At 47.4% G+C, this 24,639-nt stretch overlaps 1 protein-coding gene across 1 annotated transcript in view; it reads left to right on the plus strand.

Annotated features, from left to right (window-relative positions):
- mRNA-cap (RNA guanylyltransferase and 5'-phosphatase mRNA capping enzyme) overlaps positions 1–24,639 on the plus strand; it is a 68,709-nt gene that overhangs the window by 12,748 nt on the left and 31,322 nt on the right. Inside the window, exons 6-14 of the mRNA XM_077661523.1 lie at positions 2,783–2,858; positions 4,748–4,778; positions 6,341–6,449; positions 7,210–7,316; positions 13,193–13,296; positions 13,595–13,696; positions 16,377–16,512; positions 18,021–18,098; positions 21,292–21,456. Coding sequence (XP_077517649.1) covers positions 2,783–2,858; positions 4,748–4,778; positions 6,341–6,449; positions 7,210–7,316; positions 13,193–13,296; positions 13,595–13,696; positions 16,377–16,512; positions 18,021–18,098; positions 21,292–21,456 — 908 coding nt within the window. The remainder of the gene's footprint in view (positions 1–2,782; positions 2,859–4,747; positions 4,779–6,340; positions 6,450–7,209; positions 7,317–13,192; positions 13,297–13,594; positions 13,697–16,376; positions 16,513–18,020; positions 18,099–21,291; positions 21,457–24,639) is intronic.

The following is a 24,639-nucleotide window of genomic DNA, read 5'->3' on the forward strand; positions in this document are numbered from 1 at the left end:
CAGTAAATTCCATTGATGAATAGAGAAGGGAAAAAAAGGGCGAGCATTCACAGCAGGGCAACGGCGGCATTGCATGGGCGGTTTTGCCGCCCTTGACTATTGCCTCTTAAATGACGCTGAGGCTGCGGAAGACGACGCCATGTTCATGCAAAGCTTTGGTTTTTACATGGAATCAAACTGGCATTTTATTTGTAGCTGTGTTGTATTCGTGCAAATGCAGTATTTCCACAAGACGTGAACAAAATCAAAAACATGATAACATGAAATGTCATAACTGGAAATAAATAATTATCACATAACAGCAGGATGGAAGGTATTTCTGAGTGTTTGTTATAAGCCAACACTTTGTATTTAGTAAGTAGCCCAAGAACATCCTCAGAGCCATGCCGTCGCCAGCAACTGATATACCGTAAAAACCCGCGTATAGTACGAGGTTTTTTTCCTATTATTAGCACCTCAAATTTCCGCCTCGTATTATTTGCGGATCCGAACAAAAATTTCAGTTTTGCTCTAAGTTTTGGTTTCGTTATTGCCGCGTGGTTACGGCTTGGCTTTGTTATTGATTTGTGGCTACGGCTTGGCTTCGTTACCCGTGACGGCGTGGCTAGGGCTAGCGTGGCCTTCCTGACAGCGTACGCGCCGACGCATAGACCACGCTTCGCGAAGGGAAGGTTCTTTTTTTCTGCCGTGGAGGAGCACGATGTCAGGGCCACGAAAACAGTATTCGGCTGCTTTCAAGAGAAAGGCAATTTTAGTTGCCGAGAACATCGGCAACAGTGCGGCCGGGAGGCAGTTCGGCGTCACCGAGGGAAGCATCCGCGGATGGCGGCGACAAAAGGAAGCACTTTTTGCCTGCAGCGGAACGCGAAGAAGCTTTCGCGGCCCGAAGAATGGGTCATACCCAGAAATTGAACTGGCCCTGACGGAGTTCGTAAGAGAACAGCGAGCCGCACATCTACCTGTGAGCGTGGAGCTCATGCAGGTAAAAGCTAGGGAGCTTGCTAGAGGAAAAGGTATTCCAAGCACCGCCTTCAAAGCGAGCAAGCACTGGATATACCGGTACATGTGCCGTGCTGGGTTTTCGTTACGGCGGCGAACGTCGATTTCCCAAAAACTGCCCGAATCGTTTGAAGAGCTGCTGGTGGCTTTTCAGCGCCACATTATTTCTTTACGGAAGTCCAAGAACTTTCAGCTAGGGCAAATAGGCAACGCTGACCAAACGCTAGTTTATCTGGACATGCCATCACCCCTCACAGTGCACGAGAAGGGTTCCAAACAAGTTTGCGTCCGGTCTACCGGCAACGAGAAGACTCGGGTTACGGTCATGCTATCGTGCACAGCAGACGGCCACAAGCTCCCACCCTATGTCGTGTTCAAACGCAAAACAATGCCGAAAGGTGAGGAGCTGCCAAAGAATGTTATCGTGAGATGCCACGAGAAAGGGTGGATGAACGAGGGTCTTGTCCTTGACTGGGTGAAGTCCGTGTGGTGTAGGCGGCCCGGTGCACTATTGTCCTTCCCGTCGATCCTCGTGCTGGACGCGTTTCGCTGCCATTTGGCCGACTCGGTCAAGAGAGTGTTACGCGATTGCGGCACTGAACTTGTCGTCATCCCAGGCGGAATGACTTCCCAGCTGCAGCCACTTGACGTTTGCGTAAACAAGCCTTTCAAGGACGCGGTCAAGCGGTGCTACGCTGAGTGGATGCGCTCAGGTGAGCCTGCAGTGACGCCGACTGGGCGGCTGAAGCGGGCATCGCCAGCCACGCTGTGCAAGTGGATTGTGGACGCGTGGGCGAGCATTCCTGCGGACCTTGTGCGTCGGTCTTTCAAAAAGTGTGGCATATCAAACGCCCTCGATGGCACAGAAGATGAGTGCCTGTGGGAAGATTTGTCCGACAAAGAAATCTCCGAAGAAAGCGCTGTTGAGGATGAGAGCGATTGAAGTGCGGTGTCCAATTGCAATAAATGCCTTTCTTCGTGCTTACCTGGTTTACCTCACTCGTATTATACGCGGATAGATTTTTTTTTTCTATTTCGCGTCTCTAAAATTTCACCTCGTATTATATTCGGGTTCGTATTATACGCGGGTTTTTACGGTAGTGAAGACCCTGATATAGGAAAGATTTTTGCTGGTCCGAGTGGCCTCTCTATAGAGGGGTTCTAGTGTATTTGATCAGCTTCTGCACTGGTATTTCCGTGTGCAATACATTGGCTTACAAAAATAGGGCTGCTGCGGTGCAAAGGAGACGTCAGCCATGTGTGGTGGGTGATTGATGTGCTACGAAGATGGGGATGGGTGTGGTCGTCACCACTGTCTACACATTTCGCCTGGAAGGATGGCAAATGTTACCGACCTTATGTTACAATAATTTCTTGGGCTGCCTTACTGCAATGTTGTGTTTGTTATTAGTGGAGATTGTAAGGGTGATCTAGCCAGCCAGAAGAATGAGTGGTTTTGTGGTAATTTTGTTCTTTTATTGGTTCTGTGCGTTCTGTAATGGCCGTGGATCAAGTTCTTGACACGTCTTATGTGTTCGCAGATGTGCATTCCTCACGGCTGCCTAGCCCAAAGGTGGTACAGTTATGCTTGTCAGTTATCTGATCATTGATGGCAAAACGGAGCAGAGTATATATATATTTTTTGAATCATGGTGCATTTCTTGCTGGCCAGTGTGTTCATAGAAGGCATTTTGTTACGGTATCTTAAAGGTGGCATCTCAAATGTCTAACTGGCGCTGCCCCCCCCCCCCCCCCCCCCCCCCCCCCCCCCCCACATGTGCAGGTATCCATTGCACTCACGGCTTCAACAGGACAGGCTTCCTCATCGCCAGCTACCTGGTGGAGAACAAGTCATGGAGGTGAAGGGAACTTTTTTGGTTTAATTTGCAGTAGTGTTATAGTCTGTCTTTGCTTGCACTCTCTGCAGCTGCTGCTGTTGTATTGGAAACATGAGGTTCAGTTTAAAACTGTGAATACATTTACTTGTATAATCGACCTGTGAGCAAAGTATAAACCTTACTAGCACTTGCTTTCAAGGCATAGGGATGCCAAATTTTTTGGTGCATGCTTTTGTTTTGTTTGCAACGACACGGGAGGTATTTAATAAACATGGATCATCATGTGGAATTCAGGTGCACAGATAAGTTATAATTGAATATCTTTCACTGTGTAGCCTTGGTTTCAGTTGTAGCGGCCAAATGGTGGTCAAGACATCAATAAGTAAGGTTGAATCGTGGGGTATAATTATGCGCATATGTACTAATCTGTTTTCTCTTGCTGTCATTCTTGCTATTAGGGTAGGCTCGAGTGAGAGTTCGGGCGCATTGGCACAATGCTGAACTGATTGATTAAGTGATTGATTATATTGCAGCTATTGACATCACAGCCATTTTTTGGAGGTGAAACTGAAACCAACACTACACGGAAGAATTGGGCAGACAAGAGCAGGGACGAGAGGGGGCCCCTTATGACATGCATGTCTAGGAACCCAGCATTCTCTGAAACCCAAAAAAAGCTTGGGGGAATAGTTCTGTGCTTTTTAATTTGTGTTGTTGATTAATGGGAAATCAGTGGTGTAATCATTTTATGGCTAAAAGATAAAATGGTTAGAAAGTAGAAGACAAAAAAATGGTAGGGTTTTAACGTAGTTAAACAGGGTAGACGTGGAAAAGCATGTGTTTAGCCTGATTGGCTCTGGGTCGTCGGCACGTCTGGTGACAATATTAGACCCAGGTTAAGCTATCTGATTGGTTTAGTTGATGAAGGTGACAATGTGCCATGCACAGCGTGAGTGTGCGTTGCAGTTTAACACAGGAAGTGAGTGATCGGCTGCGGCGATAGCAAAGGGCTCTCGTGCAGTGGCCAGCGAAGCTGATATGTTTGCTCTGTCGTGAATTTGAATCCCAGTTCGATTAGTATTTGTTTTATTTATTATTTATTTAAGGTCAGCGTTATAGTGATGGCCCAGCTTCTGCAGCTTTGGTCGCGAAGTAGTAGAGCTTTCGCTCTAAAGCTACCACATGCTGCCGGTGGTTTCCGAACCCACAACCTCCAGCTGAGCTATGGCGGTGGCTGTCCAATCTTCTACTTTCAGGGGTATTTATGTTGCCTGTAGCCTAACCTTGACAATGTTCCAAAGTGCCACCTTCGTCCATCGGCGGACATAGAATGTACCGTATTGTTGTGAGCGCCACATGAAACGTGAGCGAACCGGAAAGGCGGAAGCTGTGTGAGAACCTTCTTATGCTACCTATGGTACCAAGACTGCCAGAACCAAGGCGCTTATTAGGCTATTGAGCAGACGGGTAGGTAACAAATCATTATTCTACTACGTTTCCAATTGATCAACACCACAAAATAAAAAAAATTCCTCTATGCTTTTCTTGGTTTCAGTGAGTGCTGCCTTCCTTCACAACTACTACATGAGGGAAGGAATTAATACTAAATTATTTACCAAATTACGGCGAATTCCATGGTGCAACCTACTTTGACTAATCTCTTGGGCATCATGCCAAAAAAAAAAAGAGCACATATGGTGCTGGTGCCAGGGGTTTGCAAAGTTTTTAATGGCGCATGTGCTGCAGCTGTTGTGAAGATTGTGGTATTAAAACACCTGCCTCAGTGAATCGGCATAATTTGCACCCGGGAGTTCTGCTGTCATGCCCTTATGGGCTGTGCATTGAACAGAACTGACTGTTACCCCTCGAGTCCACCCTAACAAGTGGTTCTGGTTTCATTCTGCTTTCAGTGTCGACGCAGCAATCCGAGCCTTCGCTCAGGTAAATCTGCCTGGGCTTGCTTTTTGATTTCGTCTGCTGTGTTGTGAAATGTGGGTGTAGCGGTCTTCATCTGCGAAATACATGTGGAAAACTTCTCTTTCCTTCAGTAGAGGGACAGCTTGGGGGAGAGTGCTCTAGATTCTTTGTGACATTGTCGTGGCTGATGTGTGCTTCGGTGCGATACAAATTTGCGAAATTCCTTGGTCAGAGCACACTGTGTACGGTGCGGAAAATACCCGGGGTCCCTAGCATCCTCCTGCGCCACCGTGCCTGATGCTAATGCGGGAAGTGCGAATGCTGGCAGTAACATGATGTGGAGATCACGGCAGGCTTTGGATCTTGTGAGGCAAGCTACAACATTGTTTCTGGCTCCCAATGTTTTCACTGTGTCCTTGTCATTGTTGCTCAACTTCGCCCCTGATCAGTGGCACATTTGCTCTGGCGTTAACCGGCCAACCAGCCAGCCTGGTGGTTTCGCACATTGTTTTATGCTTTCTTCACCCTTCCTATGTCTCTGCGCATGTGTGCCGTAGCGATGTGACTTTACATCTCTGCCATTGGACAGTGGTTTAGAGATGCTGCATTCTAAACTGAAAGTAGTTGAAAGGGAGTAAGTTGCCTTCTAAAGCGCTTCCTTTTATAAAGGGAGTAAACTGCTCTGGTACACTCCCTTTCTAAAAAGGAGTACTCTGGAGGACGCTTTATTTCCTTCTTACCCCCATATAGGCATATCCGTGTTTAGAGTGTGGCGCCATTTTCTCCTTCACTTGTAGCCCTTGCAGTAGGCAAGAACTATGTTGTGGTGCCTTTGTCGCTGCAGCAGTAGTGCTCTGCACTTAACTCTGGGTTCAGCTTTGCAAGGATCCAGCTTGTTCTTGAAAACACACGAGCTCTGTTCAAAGTTTCTACAATTCTGTTTTATTCTGTTTTGGTCGACCTCGCGAAACAGAAAACTCAAAAGGAAATGCAGGACTTCTTTGGTTCAGAATGAAATTGCATCAGTACATATCTTGTGTTTTAACTTACAGCCTGTGTATCGCTTCGGCATGTTAAACCTCACAATTGAATTCAGTTCAGATTTTATTTGCTTCTTTTTGGGGGGGTGTGAATTTCGGGTGATGCAAGCTTTTGGGGATTTTGTGAAATTTGTCGAGATCTTTTTGCACCACTGTTTTTTTCACTATGCGTGAGGTGTTCAAGTATTAGTGGGCAGCCTAGTCTTGTGGGTTCATCTCTATCTCAGGGGACGTCATCTCGGATATTACATGGTACGAGTCAGAAGCATTCTTTTTCATACAGATGCAGTGCTGCATTTTTGTCTGCTATTGCTGCGTCTTGTGGTGCCAGTATCACAAGTCTTGCCAACAGTTTGCGTTTTCCGTGCTTGTCATCTGTGTTTAAACTCCCCCCCCCCCCCCCCCCCCCCCCACCACCCCACCCCTTTTTTTTCCTTGATTCACGAGGTCTCTGAGTGCAGCCGTGTGTAATTGGGTCTAGTTTGTGCGGAGGTGCTAAGGGCTGGTGCTTGAAAACACTTGAACCGCCTGTGTGAACCTCCACAGGCGCGGCCCCCTGGCATCTACAAGGCGGACTACCTTCGGGAGCTATTCAAGCGCTACGGTGATGTGGATGACACTCCCCCACCACCGCCTAGACCAGACTGGTGTGATGGTAAGCCCAGCTTTGAGGCACTGTAGTATTGTGCATTCCTTCCCTGATATGCTTGGTGCGTGTGTGGCTTTTGTTGCGCATACGGCTAGCTCCGACCTGAAAGGGAACAGCAAGTTTGTATACAATAATGAGTTTGCTCCTACTTCTGTGCTGAGGTTGAAAATGTCTCGTGGGCAACATCCATCCGGAGGAAAACTGTTTGGAGCAAGGAAAAAATGGTTTCTACTCGCACCTATGAAAAGTCGTCATTAGTTGCATGCAGATAATGTGCTTCGTTTCGTACTACCACTGCATGTTCATGTTGGTGAGCATGCCAACTGGATCTTGTGGAAACAGCTGCCAATATCTCCTTTGAGGAATGCCCTGGCGGTGACCGAGTAGTGGTGGAACGTTGCTAGTAAAAGAATTGTTGGTGCCAAATTTTCAAGTTCTGTTTCCTGCCGATGACATTGTGATAGCCAGGGAATGAGAGAAGTGAGAAAAGCACATGGGTCTTTTAGGCAGCATTCCGCAACTCCCGGCACATGCTTGTTTGGGTGGTGCTCCCTCTTACCGTGAGGTGCCAGGGGTGCCAGAAGGCATTCCACTCGTGTAGGCACTGCAAAGATGAATGCGACCAGGTGCAGTTTGAGCATCAGTGAGTGAAAGCACAAGGCAAGGGAAGCCATTGCCATTCGGTGTTGCTTGCCCAGAATTGAGTGGCTTTCCTGTTTGCATTGGCACGGATTTTTCCAGTGGTGCATTCTCCTTTTGTGTGCAGAGGAAAGTGAGGGCGTGGACGACGATGGAAATGCGATAAGCGGAGGAGGGGATGGCAGTGGAGATGGCCCCGTGCACACACGGAGAAGACGAGAATTCAACAAGAAGGTCTCTTTCCCTTCCTTTGCTCTGCCTCTTTCTGTTTGCATGTTAACCCTCTACTAGCCCAAGTATTTTGCACCCCAGTCCACTGGGGCTCGCAGTGCATCACATGGCACGTGCTTACTTTATCGTGTTTCACTTGTTGCTTATAACACTGCGAGTAATCGCAAAGTATGCCGCATTGGTGTGCTTCATGGAAGAGTTCTATTATAGCCATGGCTGTTCAGGGCACTTTTCCCGGTTCTGTAGCATCATTGGTGTAACTTGGAGGAGAAGCAAGAAACAAAGGGCAGTGGGACTGTTCCTTGTGCTATAATTTGTGGCGTCCCCTGTGTGCAGCGGCAAGAACTACAGTTAAACCTCGATTTAACGAAGTCGGTAAAATCGGCTGTTTACTTTGCAATACTGAAATTTCACTACATCGAAAATTGTCTCCTAGCATGCTAAGAATCCGTCAGAAATGTGTTGCAGATAATTTATGGGAAAAACTGTTATTTGCAGTTAAAGAGGTCCTTCTGCCTTTTCTCCACCAGCTGCAAACGGTGCTACACGCATCTTGCTTATGTTGCGAGCTCGCAAGCCACTTCAGTGCGGCTGTTGCACCATCTCGTGGGTGAGGGCGATGACATAGTCATCTTGAGTTCTGGTTTCGCCCTCATCATTGTCGTCTTGTAAGTGCCCCGAGCACACCGCTGACATGACGACACATGCTACTGCTACTGCTACTGCTGTGACCTTGCGGCCGGCGGTGGGCCATGCCACCTGCCCTCGCCTTCCCTTTTCCTTACACTCCTTTCTTCCTCCGTGTCAGCGAGAGTGAGAAGAGTGATCACCAACTAATGAAATGAAATCAGGCCCACCCCGCTCCTTGTGTTTTACCGCAGTAGGCGCAAGCGTGTGCCTTGCACATACGCGCATCATCTGAGAGAGAAGCTAGGTTTCAGGTGTGAAGAGCGCAAAGGGCTTCACAGCTGACGGGTGTGCCAATGGCACTGACCTTTCCAATCCTTTTACCAAGCTTTGGGCATCCATAAACGCTGACGCAATAAACGCGGCCGCTCTCTTCAGGCGAAGGCTGGGCATTGCATTCGGTGCCAATTTTGGGCGAGAAAGTGAGCTCCACGGGCTCGCCTGACAGGCTGCCAAGGCTGCGCGCACACTCGTGGAAGCCTCTCCCGCCCGTACTACCCCAGATGGCACTGTCGGCGCGCACTGGTCATATTTGTTGTGTCTGCATATGCGCTTTGTATGTGAAAGCCGGGCCGTGCCCTTATGGGCACTTACTCGCACCCAGGATAGTTTTTTAGGGAAAGCATCAGCGGCACATTTCGAGTGAGTGTGCCTAGGCACTACTGTGCATGCACCACTAGTTGCACTGAGTTTACTCAGAATGCAATTTTCAATTTCCTCTTTCTTCCTTTCTTCTTTCCCTCCCTCCTTTATCCCTTCCTCCTTTATGGTGTGGTTTGGGTGTCCCTTCCCGTATGGGGTGTCCACTGAGATATGTGAGAGAGTTACTGTGCCATTTTCTTTCCTCAAAAACCAAACAAAAAAAGTGATCTGCTGGTGTTCATTGGGTTCATTGCTGTTGACAACATTGCACACAAAGACCATTCATTTTCACCAAAGGAAAGGTGCAAAACTGGCTCTGTGGGTCCGTGGACACCTCAATCTCTTTCATGTATGTGGGGTTGGTATCAAACTGCAAAAGTCTGCTTTGATTGGGTTTGTTCCACACTAGAGAGGCCGTGCGCCCACCTTGCCACCCTGGCAGGTGGCAGTTAATGGCTGATGGCAAGAGGTTGGTCACCAAATGATCTGCCCTGTGTCAGCCACAATGTTGTCAATGCTAATGCATGCAGCCCACATCTCTCTTTCTCACCACTGCCACATGGCTTAAAGTTCAACCCAGGGGTCCACTTACCCAGGGAGCCAGTTTGTGCCCTTCCTTTCCTCAAAATCATGGGGGTCTAGAAGGTTGTCAAGCCCAAGCCAATGAACACTGAATGCCTACAGCTTTCGCTTTGTATCAGCTAATCCAGGATATACAAAGCGAAAGCTGTCTGCATTCATTGCCTAATCCACATTTACTTTTTCCTCAGGTTCATTTCCAGCCAGCAATGAAATTTCATTACATTGAAATTGCGGCAAAATCTACTTTGTTACGTTGAAGATAAAAATACATGGTGTTCTATGGGCGCGAAGTTATGAAAACTGTAATACTTTGGTACATTGAGGATTTCGTTAGATTGACATTCGTTAGATCAAGGCCTAACAGTAGTGCTTTAACTGCACTTGCCCTTGGGCAGAGAGGGCGCCACTGTGCTGCACAGAAAATGGCATATTTGCCACTGCAGCCAGCTTTCGCAGAATGCAGTGTTGCACAGGTGTGCTGTCAGCGAGTTTTTTATTTCTACCAGGCTGTTGTTGAAGCAGATAACAAGAATAGCATCATCATTGTGTGTTGCATTAAAGGGGCTGTGAAGGGGGCTCTAATAAAGTTGTGGCATGCCTGGGGTATCGAAGCACGCCGCTTCACGAATAGTGTCCAGCAAGGATTTTTTAAATGCACTTTGTAGAAGCTGAGTTATCTGTAGTTAAAATTTGAATTTCAGCCTCTTCGCGCCTTTTCCTCTCGTCACTTTTTGCACGCTGGAAGGTAGGCGCTCCTTCGCCGACCCCCCCTCTGGGAGCGGAGCTTCCCGACCCGCCGGAGCTAAGCGGCATATTGGCCGCGGCCACGGTACCTGCCTGACGTCTGGAAGAATCTAACCAATGACCACCTCTCACCTTGTCTACGTAGATGCGGGGGACGGAGGAGGGTGCGAGCATGAAAAAGTCGCCGGGAAGGGCTCGCCAACTTTGACGCGTGATTGTGGGTCGTCTGCTGCGTGTAGAAGAGTATCATTTGGCTCTGGTTTTCATGGCAACACAGTGCAGTGATTAACTCTTTCCTTACCATGGGAAAATTGGCTGTTTTTTGTATGGTTAATTTAGAAATTTTTGTGCAACAGCTACTAAGTTTACAGTGTCGTGCAATACATAAATGTGAAGGTAAATGAATGCGCTTTCAAATAGTATTTATTAAAAAAATACAAAAAAATTTATTTACATTGAAAAAAGTATTGAAAAAAAACCACAAATTTTCAAAAAAATGTTTTAGTACGGAGTAATATCTCTGGCAGAAATTTTTTTAGAGAAATTCCAAAATATACAAATTGTGGGTATTTTACTAGGCAACATTTCTTTAAAAAATTATACTCATAAACTAAGTACTCTTTGAGTTAGAAAAATTTACATGATGCATAGTGAAATATTCAAGTTCTTGATTGGTCCTACTTACATTTTTTTTTTTTCAAGAAAAAGATTAACTTACAGCGCAATATTATATACCAAGACGCGTGTGTTAAATGCACATTACAAAAGCACATTTCGAAAGAGAAACAATGATAACAAAATGCGCAATAAAAATTAGCAATCACAAATAATTAATGAAATTCACCGCAAACATTCCTAATGAGTAACTTAAATTATTAGTGAAAAAAATTCTACAAAGCTTATGACAGATACAAAATAGTTAACACTCCATAGCAGAATATCACAGCAAAATTGAAACTCGTAGCTCGATAACTTTTGGAACCATTAATGTTTCATTCAGCCAGATTGGTGTGCCAGTCGCCGAAACAGTTTCTCGTTGTGAAGCACAAATGCACATTGCATGTGCGACAGAACACATTCGTCTTGTGTTCAACTTTCTTTTCCTCGTAGCACTTCCTACAGTTTCGGCGGACATCCTTTCTTTCAGGCTTGTGCTGTACACCTGTGTGTGGTGCAGCTGGCGAGGGAGGGACCGGAACTGGTGCAGTGTCCTGTAGTTCTAGGAGCTGTCCAGTCAGCTCTGTCCTGAAGGCCAGCTGGTCAAATCGAAAAGGCCTAAAAGGCTCAGATGCTTGGGGATGCTGCGTGCGATGTGCTTGAAAAATAATATAGCTGTTCACAGCTGCGATGTCAACAATGGAAGAATAACGTTTTCCACCATCGGACACATTTCCTCAAAACATTGTACGTGGCAATCAGCTGGTCCGATTTGTCGACTCCAAGCATTCCGGCGTTATATTCGTCAATGAGCTGTGGCTTTTTTATGGCGATTTGATGCCACTTCCCGTCCTTCTTTTCTCGTCGCTTGGAAAGCACGTGCGAGTTAGCTGTGTGTGCAGTGCTAACCATTTGCACAACACGCCGATCTTTCCATTGAAGATACAAGACTCCCTTGTCTCTCAGCCAGCGGATGTCTCCTCTTTTAGCTTTCTTCTCCCAAGTGGCGCTTTTCAGTTCTGTGGGGAATCCCTTGCGATGTTTTCGTGTTGTGCTGCAGGCTAGTGTCTTGCATTCCAAGAGGTGCACAAGGAGAGAGGTCGAAGTATAGAAATTGTCCATATAGATAATGTACCCACGATCAAGGTACTTGTCGCAGAGCTTCGTTACCACATCAAAGGCTAGCCCATTGGCACTAGGTTTCTCATGCTTTCCTGTATACACTATAAGCTGGATGGTGTAGCCGGTTTTCGGGTCCACAAGAACTCATAATTTGTAGCCCCCATTTCACAACCTTATCTCTAATGTACTGCCGAATTCCAGAGTGCGCTTTGGATTTCACCACCCTTTCGTCCACTGAAATTTCGCGATACGGCTGGAACAATGACGCGGAGCAGTCGTTCATGTGCTGAAGAAGCCAGGACACCTTGTCTAGTTTTTGTGCGCCAGCGCCGTTAGTTTCTGGGTCAGAAATATGCAGCATGGCCAGGAGCGCGGTGAAACGTCGCCTTGACATAATGTTTGGAGGGAGAAGCCCGGAAAACAATTTTGATGTACTCCAATACAAATGCAGCAGCGGCAGTTCCAGTATTCCCATATACAATAATAGTAGGGCAATGAACTTCATCATTTCTGCTGGGGTTACTTCTTTCCACGAACCGTCCTTCTCGCTGTAGGTAGGTTTCTCAAGGATGTGCATCCATGCATACTTCTTAGTATTTGTACAAATAGCAAGAATGACATCCGCCGTAAAGAAAAGGCGAAAAAAATCGAGCGCTCGCGATAGCCGCTTCGGACCGCTACGGAGCATCATCCCGAGGTCAATGCCCGGATCTCTCTCTGGGGTCGAAACTCCACGCTTCTTTGACCTGGTGGAAGCACATCTTGCCCAAATGAAGTGGACACTCTATAAATAAAGAAAATAATAGTTTGGACACCAAGAGGGCAATTGAACCAACTCTAGATATTCATAAACAAAGGGGACGGCGAATCCGAAACTTTTACCTGCGGGTAACAGGTGATGTTCCCGACTGATCGGCTGCGTTTTCCTCATCTGAGCTGAACTCCGACGACGCAACATCGATGTCCGAGTCATCTGTGCTTGATGAGTCCAAAAGATCACTTGCCAGATCGTCGGGATCGAGCGAAACTGCGATCTTTCAAGCGCGTCCGAGTCCGGATGTCGACGCCATCGCTCAAGTGCGCGTCAACCTCGGAGCCCGCGCGCCCTTTAAAAATCGCTGCCACACGGTAAAAATGTGAACCGTGCAGAAACGGAAACTCTACTTTGTATACAACCACCTAGATGACGCCACAAATCCAGGGGTGCAGTGGTTTTTTCAAATTGCGCGCTCAAAAACTTCGATCACCGGTGATCGACGCCTAGTGCCGTGGTAAGGAAAGAGTTAAGTGAGTTAATGTGCTCTCCTCGGAAGGCATTTCAGAGCCCCTTTAACATATGTTACAAGCACCGTCGTGTAACGCTGGTAGTTGTGCAGTGCACTTGCTTAGTTGCTGGCTGATGCCTGTGTGCGGGGCTGAGGGGGATTGTTGTGCCTGCTGTGCAGAACCCGACGTTTATGGAGGGTGTGCCTGGCGTGGAGCCCATCACCACTCAGCCCACGCTGCTGCAGATTCAGCGCAAGTGCCAGGAGCTGTGCAACTGGGAGAGGTCAGTCATGCTTATGCTTGCATGTTGTGGCAAACTTCTGCGTTGAATTCATGTGCGACTCGCCACCTGCAAGTCTCGATTGTAAAATCCTTCAATCTGATCACTTGCTAAGTCTTGTCACTTTTAGACACCATGCTTGAAAAGGCAGCATGTTGATTGGCGCTAACTTGGGAGGTTTCATGATTTTTCACGTTATGGCCGCAGCTCTCAAGTGAAGCACTTGGTAGTGTGGCACAGTGTTACTGATGGCACAAAGGCGCTGCAGCTGCAAGTGTGCGTGGGGTCTGTCTCTTTGCAGCACGGGCTTCCCGGGCAGCCAGCCGGTCTCCATGGACAGGAATAACATCATGAAGCTGGCCGAGAAGCCTTACATGGTCAGCTGGAAAGCCGATGGAACACGGTCTGGCTGCAATCTCTTCATTCTCCCTTTTGATTAACCCTTCATTTTGAATATTTATGATGTGAAGCGGCCACTGTGTTTTTTGAACTGTTTGCTTTCAGCCCCTTGTGCATGAACATTAATGTGCCTGAGTGTTGCGGCTTCACAACCCCTGTTTAATTTTTCCGTGCACAATTCGGATTTATTACCCTGTGTGCACAAATGTAACGCAAGCTTCAACTGTTCAGGGCAGCCAAAGCTGACGGTTAAGCATGTACGGGACATTATCTTTCATGCTGATATTGAAAAGGGCAGACAGCTGAATTTTATGGACCGAATTTTCTTTGCCGCAACGGAAAAGTTGTTGTCCAAGGTGGCCGAATTTGCAGTGGTTTTGTTAGAAATGCTGTGAAAGACTTTTACCAAGTTATTTTATTGGTGGATGGTCTCGCTTTTATGTATTCCAATGCTGGAAGCCGTGATCAGTGAGCACGATGGTGACAGCACACAGGCGGAAGTTATCAACTAAAAACAGATGTAGTTCCAGCTGCCAGACTGTAATTAGACAGTTTTAGCGTGTAGCATAGCGTCCATTTTAGGTTCCACACCCAAAAGTTATGGCACAGTGACGTGCACCTCATCAACGACCATGAAGAAAGGGAAGCTTAGGAGAGGCCCTCTCTATCTGAGGGATATCTGGCAAAAAGTGTGCCAGAAGTCGCATTTTCGCAAGGACTACTGGGAATCTTTGGCCAATGCCGTAGCGGCATCATCGCCGCATCTGTCGGTTGCCGGTAGCCAGGCTCTACGCGAGATTGCTGTATGTGCGCAGGCGCACTGAGATGGCGGTGAACTAGTGAGAGGGAGCCATCACATCCGGCTTCAAAAGACGTGACATATCGACCTCTCCTAAATTCTGTCCTGTTTTCATGTCGATAACTGTTTTATTAGACCATCGTTGCTGCTTCAACCAAACAAATTCGGAACAAAATACTGTGGCACCATCTAGCAAAAAAACTGGAAGCACTTCATTGGTAATGCAAAGGAAGGGTTGCTTATCATTGGAGGGCACATTTAGGGAGCGTGAACCACAACATGACATGAAAGAAAGAAACACAGTGCCTTTGAAAATACAATTCGGTGCTTACGAATAAGTTGCGCCTCTAGTTTGCTTCTATAACACAATTTCCTTGGTCTCATTTTTTTTTTCCCATTTTCTAACTTGAGGAGGCGACGTAAAAAATTAAACCTTGACCAGATGCAGCCTGGGGCATCAACGCATGCTTACACGTGTTTCGTTTTGCAGTTCACCGTGTATTTTATGCAGTGCGCTTGATTTGCAAATGATGACAGTGGTTTTATTTGGTGCTTCCGGGTCTTTGCGGCATACTGCAAAGTTATTTTACCAAATGTGACAGCAGATTTTCTGTTATGATAATGCCAAGGACGGCCACGCCCCCTTTTTCTCTGCCATAGGCCATCCATGTTTTGAACAAGCTGTCAAAAATTCATTTAGCGACTTAAGAACAAGCTGCGCCATCTAGTTTGTGCTTCTATAACACCATCTCTTTTATTTAGGCTTTGTTTTTCCATTTTCTAACATGACAGGGGGGACGTGAAAAATGAAACTTTGACCAGATGTAGTACACCGGTTGGCAGTCATGGCATCTGTTGCATTGCGCATCCCTGGAAGGTGAAAAGCTACACTGAGCACTTCTTTTTAAGAAGTGCTCAGAAGAGTTAAGAAGAACCAAGAAGAGTTAAGGGTAGCGAAGGGTAAGGAATTAAGGGAATGTTTTCTATCTTGTGTTGTCGGCACAACAATGTGCCTTGCTATAGTCGGCATGCATTGATCTCATGCCTGATGCCACTGCAATGCACCTTGGCAATGGGGGGCCATGCTGAGTAGTCTGAATGCAATGACATCACAAGTCGCAGTGCACCGATGTCACAACACTCTGCCACAGGAGATGACAAAACGAATAAACGGTATTATATTAACTCCTGTGAACAAATGTCACTGAATCTCACGTTACAGAGTGGAAGCTGACCTGGGTTTTTCTTTTCCTTATTCCACAAAGCTCTTTCACAGCCTGTCCTTTCTCAGTGGTTTGTGCCACCTTTGTTGCAGATCCATAGCCTCTTTCTCTTTAGCCGCTGTGGCCCTAGGCCATCGAATTATTGTCTTGCAGCTGAATTGAGTGGTGATTCAACTCTCAGAGGGTACTAAATAAAAGTAAAGTTGGCCCATATTTGTGCCTTGGTTCTGAGTATAAGGTGAGGTACATTCCGAAGTAGATGACTGAAGGAAAAAAAGATTGCATTACATTTGTGCATGTGCAGTATGTTCACCTAGCTTTCTACCCAATGAACAGGGTGTCATTGGCAGTACATGCAGTTGAGCAGTGTCAGAAGAGGCTTTTTGAAATTGGGAGTTGGACACTGAGTGAAGTGCCCACTGCTGCATGATTGTTGGTTATGGTGCGAAGAAATATCTGAGGCTTAGTGGGATGCCTGCTTGGAACTGGCCCTTTTTTTGTTGTTTTCATCATTATTTCATCATAGCTCCTTTGTTAGTTTTTCTTTTCCCCTCCTCACAAATACTGAGCTGCATGCAGCCTGGACCGTCTCAGAGCCGCAGGTGTTTTTATATCCTGTGCTCACTCTCTCTCTCTCCCCTTCTGTGCTGGGTTGTCAACAGGTACATGATGCTGATAGATGGTGAGAACGAGGTGTACTTCATTGACCGGGACAACTGCGTCTTCCGGGTGTCGGGCCTCACCTTCCCCAAGCGCAAGGACCCTCTCCAGCACATTCAGGGCACCCTCGTGGACGGGGTGAGTGCGCCGGTGTCAGTCAACACTCTGCGGGTGGTCGCTAAATTCACCCCCTAGCTGATTCAATAACACTTTGTAGGTTGATTGTTTGATTAATGTGAGTTGGGGGTTGAGTTTGCGATGCTCAGGTTGATGTGCAGCAAATGGCCATGGCTGTGCTGTGCATCTCCGCACACGAGTTGGTGGCACCTTTCATGTTCCTTGTAAAGTAGTCTTGTGTCCACAGGCACTCAGCCTGAAAGTCAGTGCCGTGGCTGGAATGGGCATTGATATGGTGGCATTGCTTTTGTGCTAATGTGGGTGGTTGTTGGGGGTCATTCGGCTCAACAGTTTTATTACGGTATGTACTTGCGTAATGAACCCGCTTTTTTTCCAGAAAAGTTTTCTTCCGTCTTCAACAGATGCACGTGGTCAGACGCATTCGTGCCGCTGGTGTTTAGCATCGTTTGCTTTGACGTGATCCGGCAGTTTTTGGGGTAGCACGCGGCGCCGCCCAATCGCGTCGAGATAACGCGAACATGCTGAACACCGGCCCTGAAGGCCAGGCGCACGTTTTTTACGAGAGGTTGAAAAAATACAGGACGGTGACAAGTGTGTAATGCGAATGTTTAAGCCTTAGCTTACTGCACACAACGTCTTAGCGCTCTGCCAAGTTCACCCCCCTCCCCTCCCCCCACCCCTCTGGCAGGAGCTCTCCTCAAAAGATAAACAGGTGGTGGTGTTATCGGCGGTGGGCAGCATCTTGGTGCGCGGCCAAGGTCTGCATTGGGGACTGCGGGAAAACTGAGGAACTCTGTACAAAAAGCTAAAGGCCGAAAAAAAAAAAAGTAAATTTTGGCCGACAAAAGTGCGGGGTGGGTTCATTACGTGAGTATATACAGTATTAACCCTTTAACCACCAACCCTGAGCTCTGCTCATCATGGGAGATTGTACCAACATCGCCAATGACGAGTCACACTTGTCTGGCCCGATGTTGTGCTACTTGCAATGCCAAAGACGAGTCATGATTGTAAGTACCAGTGGTTGCAATTTTCAACACTGGAGGGCGGTAGTTGTCCATGAAAACCAGAAATCAGTGAAGTGATATCTTTTCAGAATCACTGCTGCATGGAAAAAAAAAGATTTTGGCTCGTTGTTTTCAAGGATTAATTGGGCGGTTAAAGTGTTACTACTAGTGCTGGCAAAAAGGCCGGTCAAGCTGGAACACATCCATGATGCATGCTAATAATACTAGTTGGAGTATTTTATTTTCTCTGTGAGTGATGTTAGGTGGGTTTAGGGGTAATGTTGGGCTTTGAACCAGCTGGAGGCGTAGAGCCCTGGAAAGATGGCACGCCTCCACTTGAGGGAGCATGGCTGATAGCGTGCGGTTGAGTGCACCTAGGGCAGCATACAGGCTCTCAGCAAAAGAGGTCTTCTCTTTGCTTTCTTCGTGAACTGAGCTGCAACTTGATCTACAGCCTAGCATGATGTTCACACTGCTCCCCTGCTCCTTGTGCTGTTGCAGGAGATGATCATTGACAGGGACAAGGAGAACAACCGGGATGTGCCACGCTACCTCATCTATGACATCATCCGCTTCCAGGTGGGTCCAGGGATTGCATTGTCTACAGTGCTGCCTGTTCTGTACCCCTTCAGTTTGTTGTATTGAAAAATAAAAGTGCCATCAAGATGTGAAAGTATTTTTATTGAAAAAAGAAAGTAAACTAGTAGGTGGGCTATTTTGGTGTGGGAAATCCACAAAGTCCGTTACAAGGAAATTAAAAAAAAAAATGCTGCCTCACTTGGCGTGGACTGCCCGTTTTCCTTTGAAGTCTACTCTTTGGCTCTTCCATATCAATCTTTCCTTGATTGATTTTTCTTTGCTGCGCATCATGGAACAGGCTGTGGGGTTTGACTTATGCTTTTCTTTCAGTCACCACCATAGACTTTGTGGTCATACCAGAAACGGTGCACATATTACGGGGTTAGATCAGCAGCAGGAACGATAGGCCGCACACTGTAGACACACCAAAACCAGAGTCACTCAAGCACTAGCTGCAGCGTCCTTGTCGTCGTCAACTGCCCAGTGACAGAACAGCATCCTCTTCACTTTGCGAAAATTGTAGTTGACGCACAGTTTTTGCGTCAAAGGCTGGCAACTATTTCTGAATTTTCCTCCAAATAAATCTGCAACAGTTGAATGGTTTCTCACAATTTTTGTCGGGGTCATTCGATAATTCGAACTTTCGGTTTTTTCGTCCCGTGAAGTTCGAACTAACGAGATGATACTGTACTTGGGCACTGTAGCTTTCTGGGGTGGAGGTGGCTGTGTGTTGACTGCATTGCTGCAGCCTGCCAAGGAGCTTGACTTTTAGCTCTACAGACTGTTCCACAGTTATATGTGTGCCGTAGAAGGCTTCTCTGAGCTAAACCGGTGAAATGTTCAAGCTCAAGCTTCGCACAGAACTAGCAGAATTGTTTTATACCACATTCGTCTACGATTACTTGCCTGATTCTATGAGAAGAAGTGGGATGTTTGCATTGTCTGTGGCGACGGTGAAGCAAAACAAGCTGCTGGCTAAGCAATTCCACCACTTCCCTTCCTTTGCCGAGCCTCCATGACAGAGTTACTACAAAAAAAAAAAAAAAGACTTCACCAGTGTCATCACCGGAACAGGGGCTTGTTTTACTTCGCTGTCGGCGCAGATAATGTGAACATCCGATTTCTTTAGAACAAATCGGGCAAGTAACCCTAAAGAAATGTGGTATAAAATAATACTGTCCACCAAATGCCAATTCTGTGCGAAATTTGAGCTAGAACAATTCACTGGTTTAGTTGAGAGAAGCAATCTGTGTCACTCGTTTAATTGTGGAATGCCTCTTATATTAGCAAAATTTTTGACTGCTGATAGCCCTTTTGAGCTACTGCTCCATTTCATCTTTACTTGATCGGTTGTCAGCCCAGTGCTGCAGCACAGCTGATGCGAGCGTGCTTTCATTTTTGTTTTCTTAATTTTCTTCATTTGTAGGGGACAGTTCTACGGGGGCCTGTGTGGATAACGGGGTGTTTTTTTCACATGGAAGTGTGACATTTGTTTAATGTGATAGCATTATGGCTCTCGTTGTGCAGAAAATCCGGCGGCGGTGCGTTGTGCGTGAAAAATCAGCCGGGTTAGGGTTGCCCAGGTGGCCACCATATCCACCTAGGCTGGCCACCCTATGGGCAGCCTAGGGCACAAGATTCTGCTCTGCCTTGGGCAGCATGCCATGGTCAAAAAATGGGCCGCTCACGTGACCTTGCCAGGTTATCTTAGGTCTTGTGACCTTGTGGCATCATCCCATCCTGCATACCTGATGGTGAGCAAACTGCCCACCATGGCAGATGGAAGTTAAATTAATGATTGGTTGCGATAGGTTGCTTGGGAAGAACAATGTGGGTTGCACAAGCCTCGTCGCTGGCAGCACCTGTCATTGCATCACTTAACTGCTGCACCATTGCGCCAGGATTGGTATGAGGACTCCCAGGGATCTTTGAATGTAAAGTAGAGAATGGCAAGTTATGCATATACAGACCAATTTTTCGGACTCTCTAGGGACCACGAAAACGACCGAAAAATCAGGCAGTCCGGAAACTCAAATCTTACTGAAAAAAATTACAAACTTATTACCAACATGCCGGAAAAAGGGGTCAGTTGCATTGCCCACATTATAAAGCTTCTCACGACTAAATGTCGCCACGTGACATGTGCACAAACAATGGCCGGCGACCGCTTTCACAAGCTCAGCCTGGCTGTGCTGCCCTCGGTGTGTCGCCAATGAATGCACGGTTGGAACAAAGCCTAAACGGGAAAGCAAACACGCTGCTGTTGGAACTGGCTGCGCCCGCAATACGATGGGCCCGGAACGAGAACGCGGAGATGGCGAAACAATAAGAACCAAGAAACAGCCGAAGCAAGTGCTCCTTTAGCATTGGCCTCATTAGGCCTAGCAACTAGAGCCAAAATCGGCATCGTATCGAGCGATATGCACTCTGCGTTGGCTTGCTTATAATGAGAGGCACCTTGCCTGTCATCGAAATACCAGTTGTTTACGGTTTTATGATAGAAAAGTCAGCTTTGCGGTGTGTTTTGCCGCGGGTACGCTAACCTCGCATTGAAATGCAACACCATTTCCTCCCGGGTGCTTCGTTTTCGTGGAGCCGTACGCCTCCCACGCACTTCGCTGCTACCTCTTCTCGTATTCGAGACGAAAGACTCGGCACAGGTGTGTTCCGTGAACTCTGACTACTGTTCAAGTTCGTGTGGCGGAAGACATTCAAAAACAGTATGAATTCGAAACCACGCGGGCGCAATGTGCCGACTTGCGTAGAATTTCAGCATCGCAAGTCAAGAGTCTCCCTTTAAGCTTGAATTTCGTTTTGCTTGATCAAGTTTTTGATCTCTCCTGCAGTTATGAATTAATGAGGTTCCACTGTACTCATCATATGGCAGCTTCGGTATTGGCGGCGAGTGCGAACGAGGTCCGAAAAATCGAGCAGTCAGTCGTGGTGCGTCCGAAATTTCAAGCGCTCTTGTACATTGGCTCTATGGGCCATGTCTCAGTGCCGCGAAAAAGTCCGAATAATCAAGCATGTCCGAAAAACCAGGCGTCCGAATTTTCGGTCGTTGACTGTCTGGGCATTAACGCTATTGCGTCACACCCTCAAGGTGTCCCTCCTTATGTGTCCCTCCAATTTTTCAGTACTCCTTCACTGTGGGTTTACCTCTTTCCTGCCCCCCTCTCTCCTTATCGTGCAGGGTGAGGACGTGTGGGGCGTGGACTTCTGCCGGCGGCTGACCTGCATTCAGCGTGAGCTGTATGAGCCGCGCAAGCATGCCATGCAGGACGGCCGTATAAACCGTGACCTGGAGCCCTTTGGCGTGCGGCAAAAGCAGTTCTGGGATGCCAGCCTCACTTGCAAGGTGAGCAGCCATTTTGCTGCTGTGCGGACGCTTGCAGCAAGGAAAGAACCGAATGGGGATTGGCATTGTTGGATTCATACGCCTCACTTTTTTTTATCTTTATTCTAGTACTGTAGAATTACTTCTTTACAAATTGTTAGTTCGCACTAAACTGGAGTATGCTGCATCTGTCTTGGACCTCAGTCAAGAGATGCTCATCTATCAACTGGAATCTGTCCTGAACCGGGTGGCTTGTTTCTTTCAAATTATCACTGTAACTCCAGCGTCACTACGATGAAAGCAAGTTTATCACTATCTCTGCTGTCACAGCGAAGAAAAATATTTCATCTTTGCCTATTCTATAGGAGTTATCATGACAACCAACCATTTCTACAATTCATTCATCCAAAGTACGTCAATAAGTCGGAATCACCTTCCAGGATCTATCATCGAAGTTTCTGTAATAGTTCTGCATTCAACTGTTCATTGAATAACCTACTGCTGTAATAAATCCAAGGAAATGCAGCATTGTCCCTTTTGTTCTTTTTTTCTAGCTGTTTCCTGATCCAGCCAGTCTCTTTAAAATCGTTGTTCGCCTTGTTCTGTATATGTGCATGTTAGCTCTTTTTGAGCGTAATATCTCGTTTTTTTTTCCATGTTTGCAAAAGTTGCCGTTATGCCTTATATGCTTATCTGATTTTTTCTACTCTGTCTTATTTGCTTTCTCCTCTGTAAGATTGTCAGCGGTGTAGTACTTCAGAATGCAGCTAAGACGTGCTAACTAGCAGGCTGGTTAACTAATATTGATTAGTTAACATTTTAACTATTACTGTTAGGCTCCTTAATTATTCAGAGGCGTACAGCCCACCTTAAGTACCGTATTTACTCGCGTAATCCTCACACTTTTTTTCCCTGAAAATCAACGCGAAGTTTGGGGGTGCGATAATTGTCAGGTCCGCAATTGTAAATATAACGAAAACATTACTTTCAAGCGTAACGTTACCTTCGGTACACACCTACGGGGCAGAAACGTGGAGGCTAACGAAAGGAGTTCAGCTTAAGTTAACGACAACGCAGCGAGCCATGGAAAGAAAAATGATAGGTGTAACGTTAAGAGATCGGAAGCGGGCAGAGCGGGTGAGGGAACAAGCACGGGTTAATGACATCCTAGTCGAAATCAAGAGAAAGAAATGGGCTTGGGCAGGGCATGTAATGCGAAGGCAAGATAACCGCTGGTCCTTAAGGGTAACGGAGTGGATTCCAAGAGAAAGTAAGCGTATCAGGGGGCGGCAGAAGGTTATGTGGGCGGATGAGATTAAGAAGTTTGCAGGCAAAAGGTGGATGCAGCTGGCAAAGGATAGGGCTAATTGGAGAGACATGGAAGAGGCCTTTGCCCTGCAGTGGGTGTAGTAAGGCTGATGATGATGATGATGATGATGATGACCTTCGTTATGAAAGTACAGGGTGAACGTAAGCTCAAGCTGCTAAAGCACTTTATTTGCCGCGCGCAACCTCCCCGTCACTACTCGCGTTGCGTACGTCCTGCAGGCAATTCTACTCTTCATCAGAGTCCGTGTCGACACTGGAATCGATGGTTTCTTCATCTTCCGATGCTTCTTCGTCGTCCCACACCAGGTGGTCTTCGGTCACATCCAGGGCGTTTGAAATTCCTGTTTTCTTGAAGCTTCTGGCCACCATGTTTACATCAATCATCCCCCATGCCTCTGATACCCAGCTGCACAGCAGCTCCACGGACGGTCTTTTGATCTTGCCGCCCGGCGTCGGAGCATGTTCACCTTCGGCCATCCATTCTGCATACAGCCTCCGGACGTTATCTTTAAATGGCTTGTTCAAAGATACGTCAAGAGGCTGTAGCATTGATGTGAGGCCGCCGGGTATAACAGCCAGGTCCGTGCGCAGTTCCTTGAACTTCGCCCGAACCGACTCTTGAAGATGGCCCTGAAAGCTATCAAGCACGAGGAGCGACGGAAAAAGAAGCGCTCCCGGTCACCGCTCCCACACAGTCTTCACCCAGTCCACCGTAAGGTCCGCGGTCATCCACCCCTTTTCTTGGACGCGCACGTGTATACCAGGGGGGAGCTTTCCTTTCGGGAGGGTCTTCCGCTTGAAAATGACGTACGGTGGGAGCTTCCGCCCGTCCGCCGTCACGCCTAGCATGACCGGGCACCTCTGTTTTTTGGCACCTGTAGTCCTGACGTGCACAGTCCGAGCGCCTGTCTGTTCGACTGTCCTGCTGCTGGGCATATCGAAATTCAGCGGAGTTTGGTCCGCGTTCTCTATCTGGGAGAGCAAGAAGTTTTTCTCCTGCCGGATCCTGATAACGAATCGATGGAAGTCCACTATTTTCTCTTCATAGGCTGCGGGCAGGCGCTGGCAAAGCGTCGTTCGCCTCCTGAGCGAGAGTCCATTGCGCCGCATAAATCGTGTGGCCCACTCGTTACTAGCGCGGAAGTCTTGCACCGGGATGCCCTCCTTTCTTGCGATTACCAGCGCCTGGTTCCATATCAAATCAATCGACACAGCACACCCATCCGCTCGTCGAGCCTTGATATATTCCAGTAAAGAGGATTCGACAGCAGGAAATTTCCCAGTCTTCGGTCCACGGAAGGCCCGGCGCGTCTTACCAGTCGTCTTGAGTTCGTCGTGCTGCCGTCTTCAATACCGGACGCAAAACTCGTTGACGCCGAAGTGTCTGCTGGCGGCGCGGTTGCCATGTTCCAACGCATACTCAATAGCTTTTAGCTTAAAAGCAGCTGTGTAGCTTGCGTAGTGTCGCATGGCGAAGCGGCACAAAGAGCACGGTGCAACACGCAAACAAGGCAAACGAGGCCTACGAGACACCGGAGAGCTGGAGACACCTTCGCAAAATGGCGTAGCGGTGGTGAGTGGATGAGCGGTAGCGGCGGTGGCAGCGGATGATAGCACAGTACCGCCGCCTAGTAGCACGCGCGCTCAACCATGGCAGTTAGTTGTGGCCGCAGTCAATAGATGGCGATCGCTACGACAAGCAGACGGCTCGCGGCAGTAATTTTGGGGGTGCGATGATTATGCGGGGGAAAAAAAAAATTTTCCAACTTTTGATAGCCAATGTGGGGGGTTCGAGCATTACGCGAGTGCGAGCATTATGCGAGTAAATGCGGTAATAAGCATATCAGTTTTTAGAATTTTGAAAATGTGGTTACT

The sequence above is a fragment of the Amblyomma americanum genome, chromosome 4 (assembly GCF_052857255.1).
Source record: "Amblyomma americanum isolate KBUSLIRL-KWMA chromosome 4, ASM5285725v1, whole genome shotgun sequence".
NCBI lineage: Eukaryota > Metazoa > Arthropoda > Arachnida > Ixodida > Ixodidae > Amblyomma > Amblyomma americanum.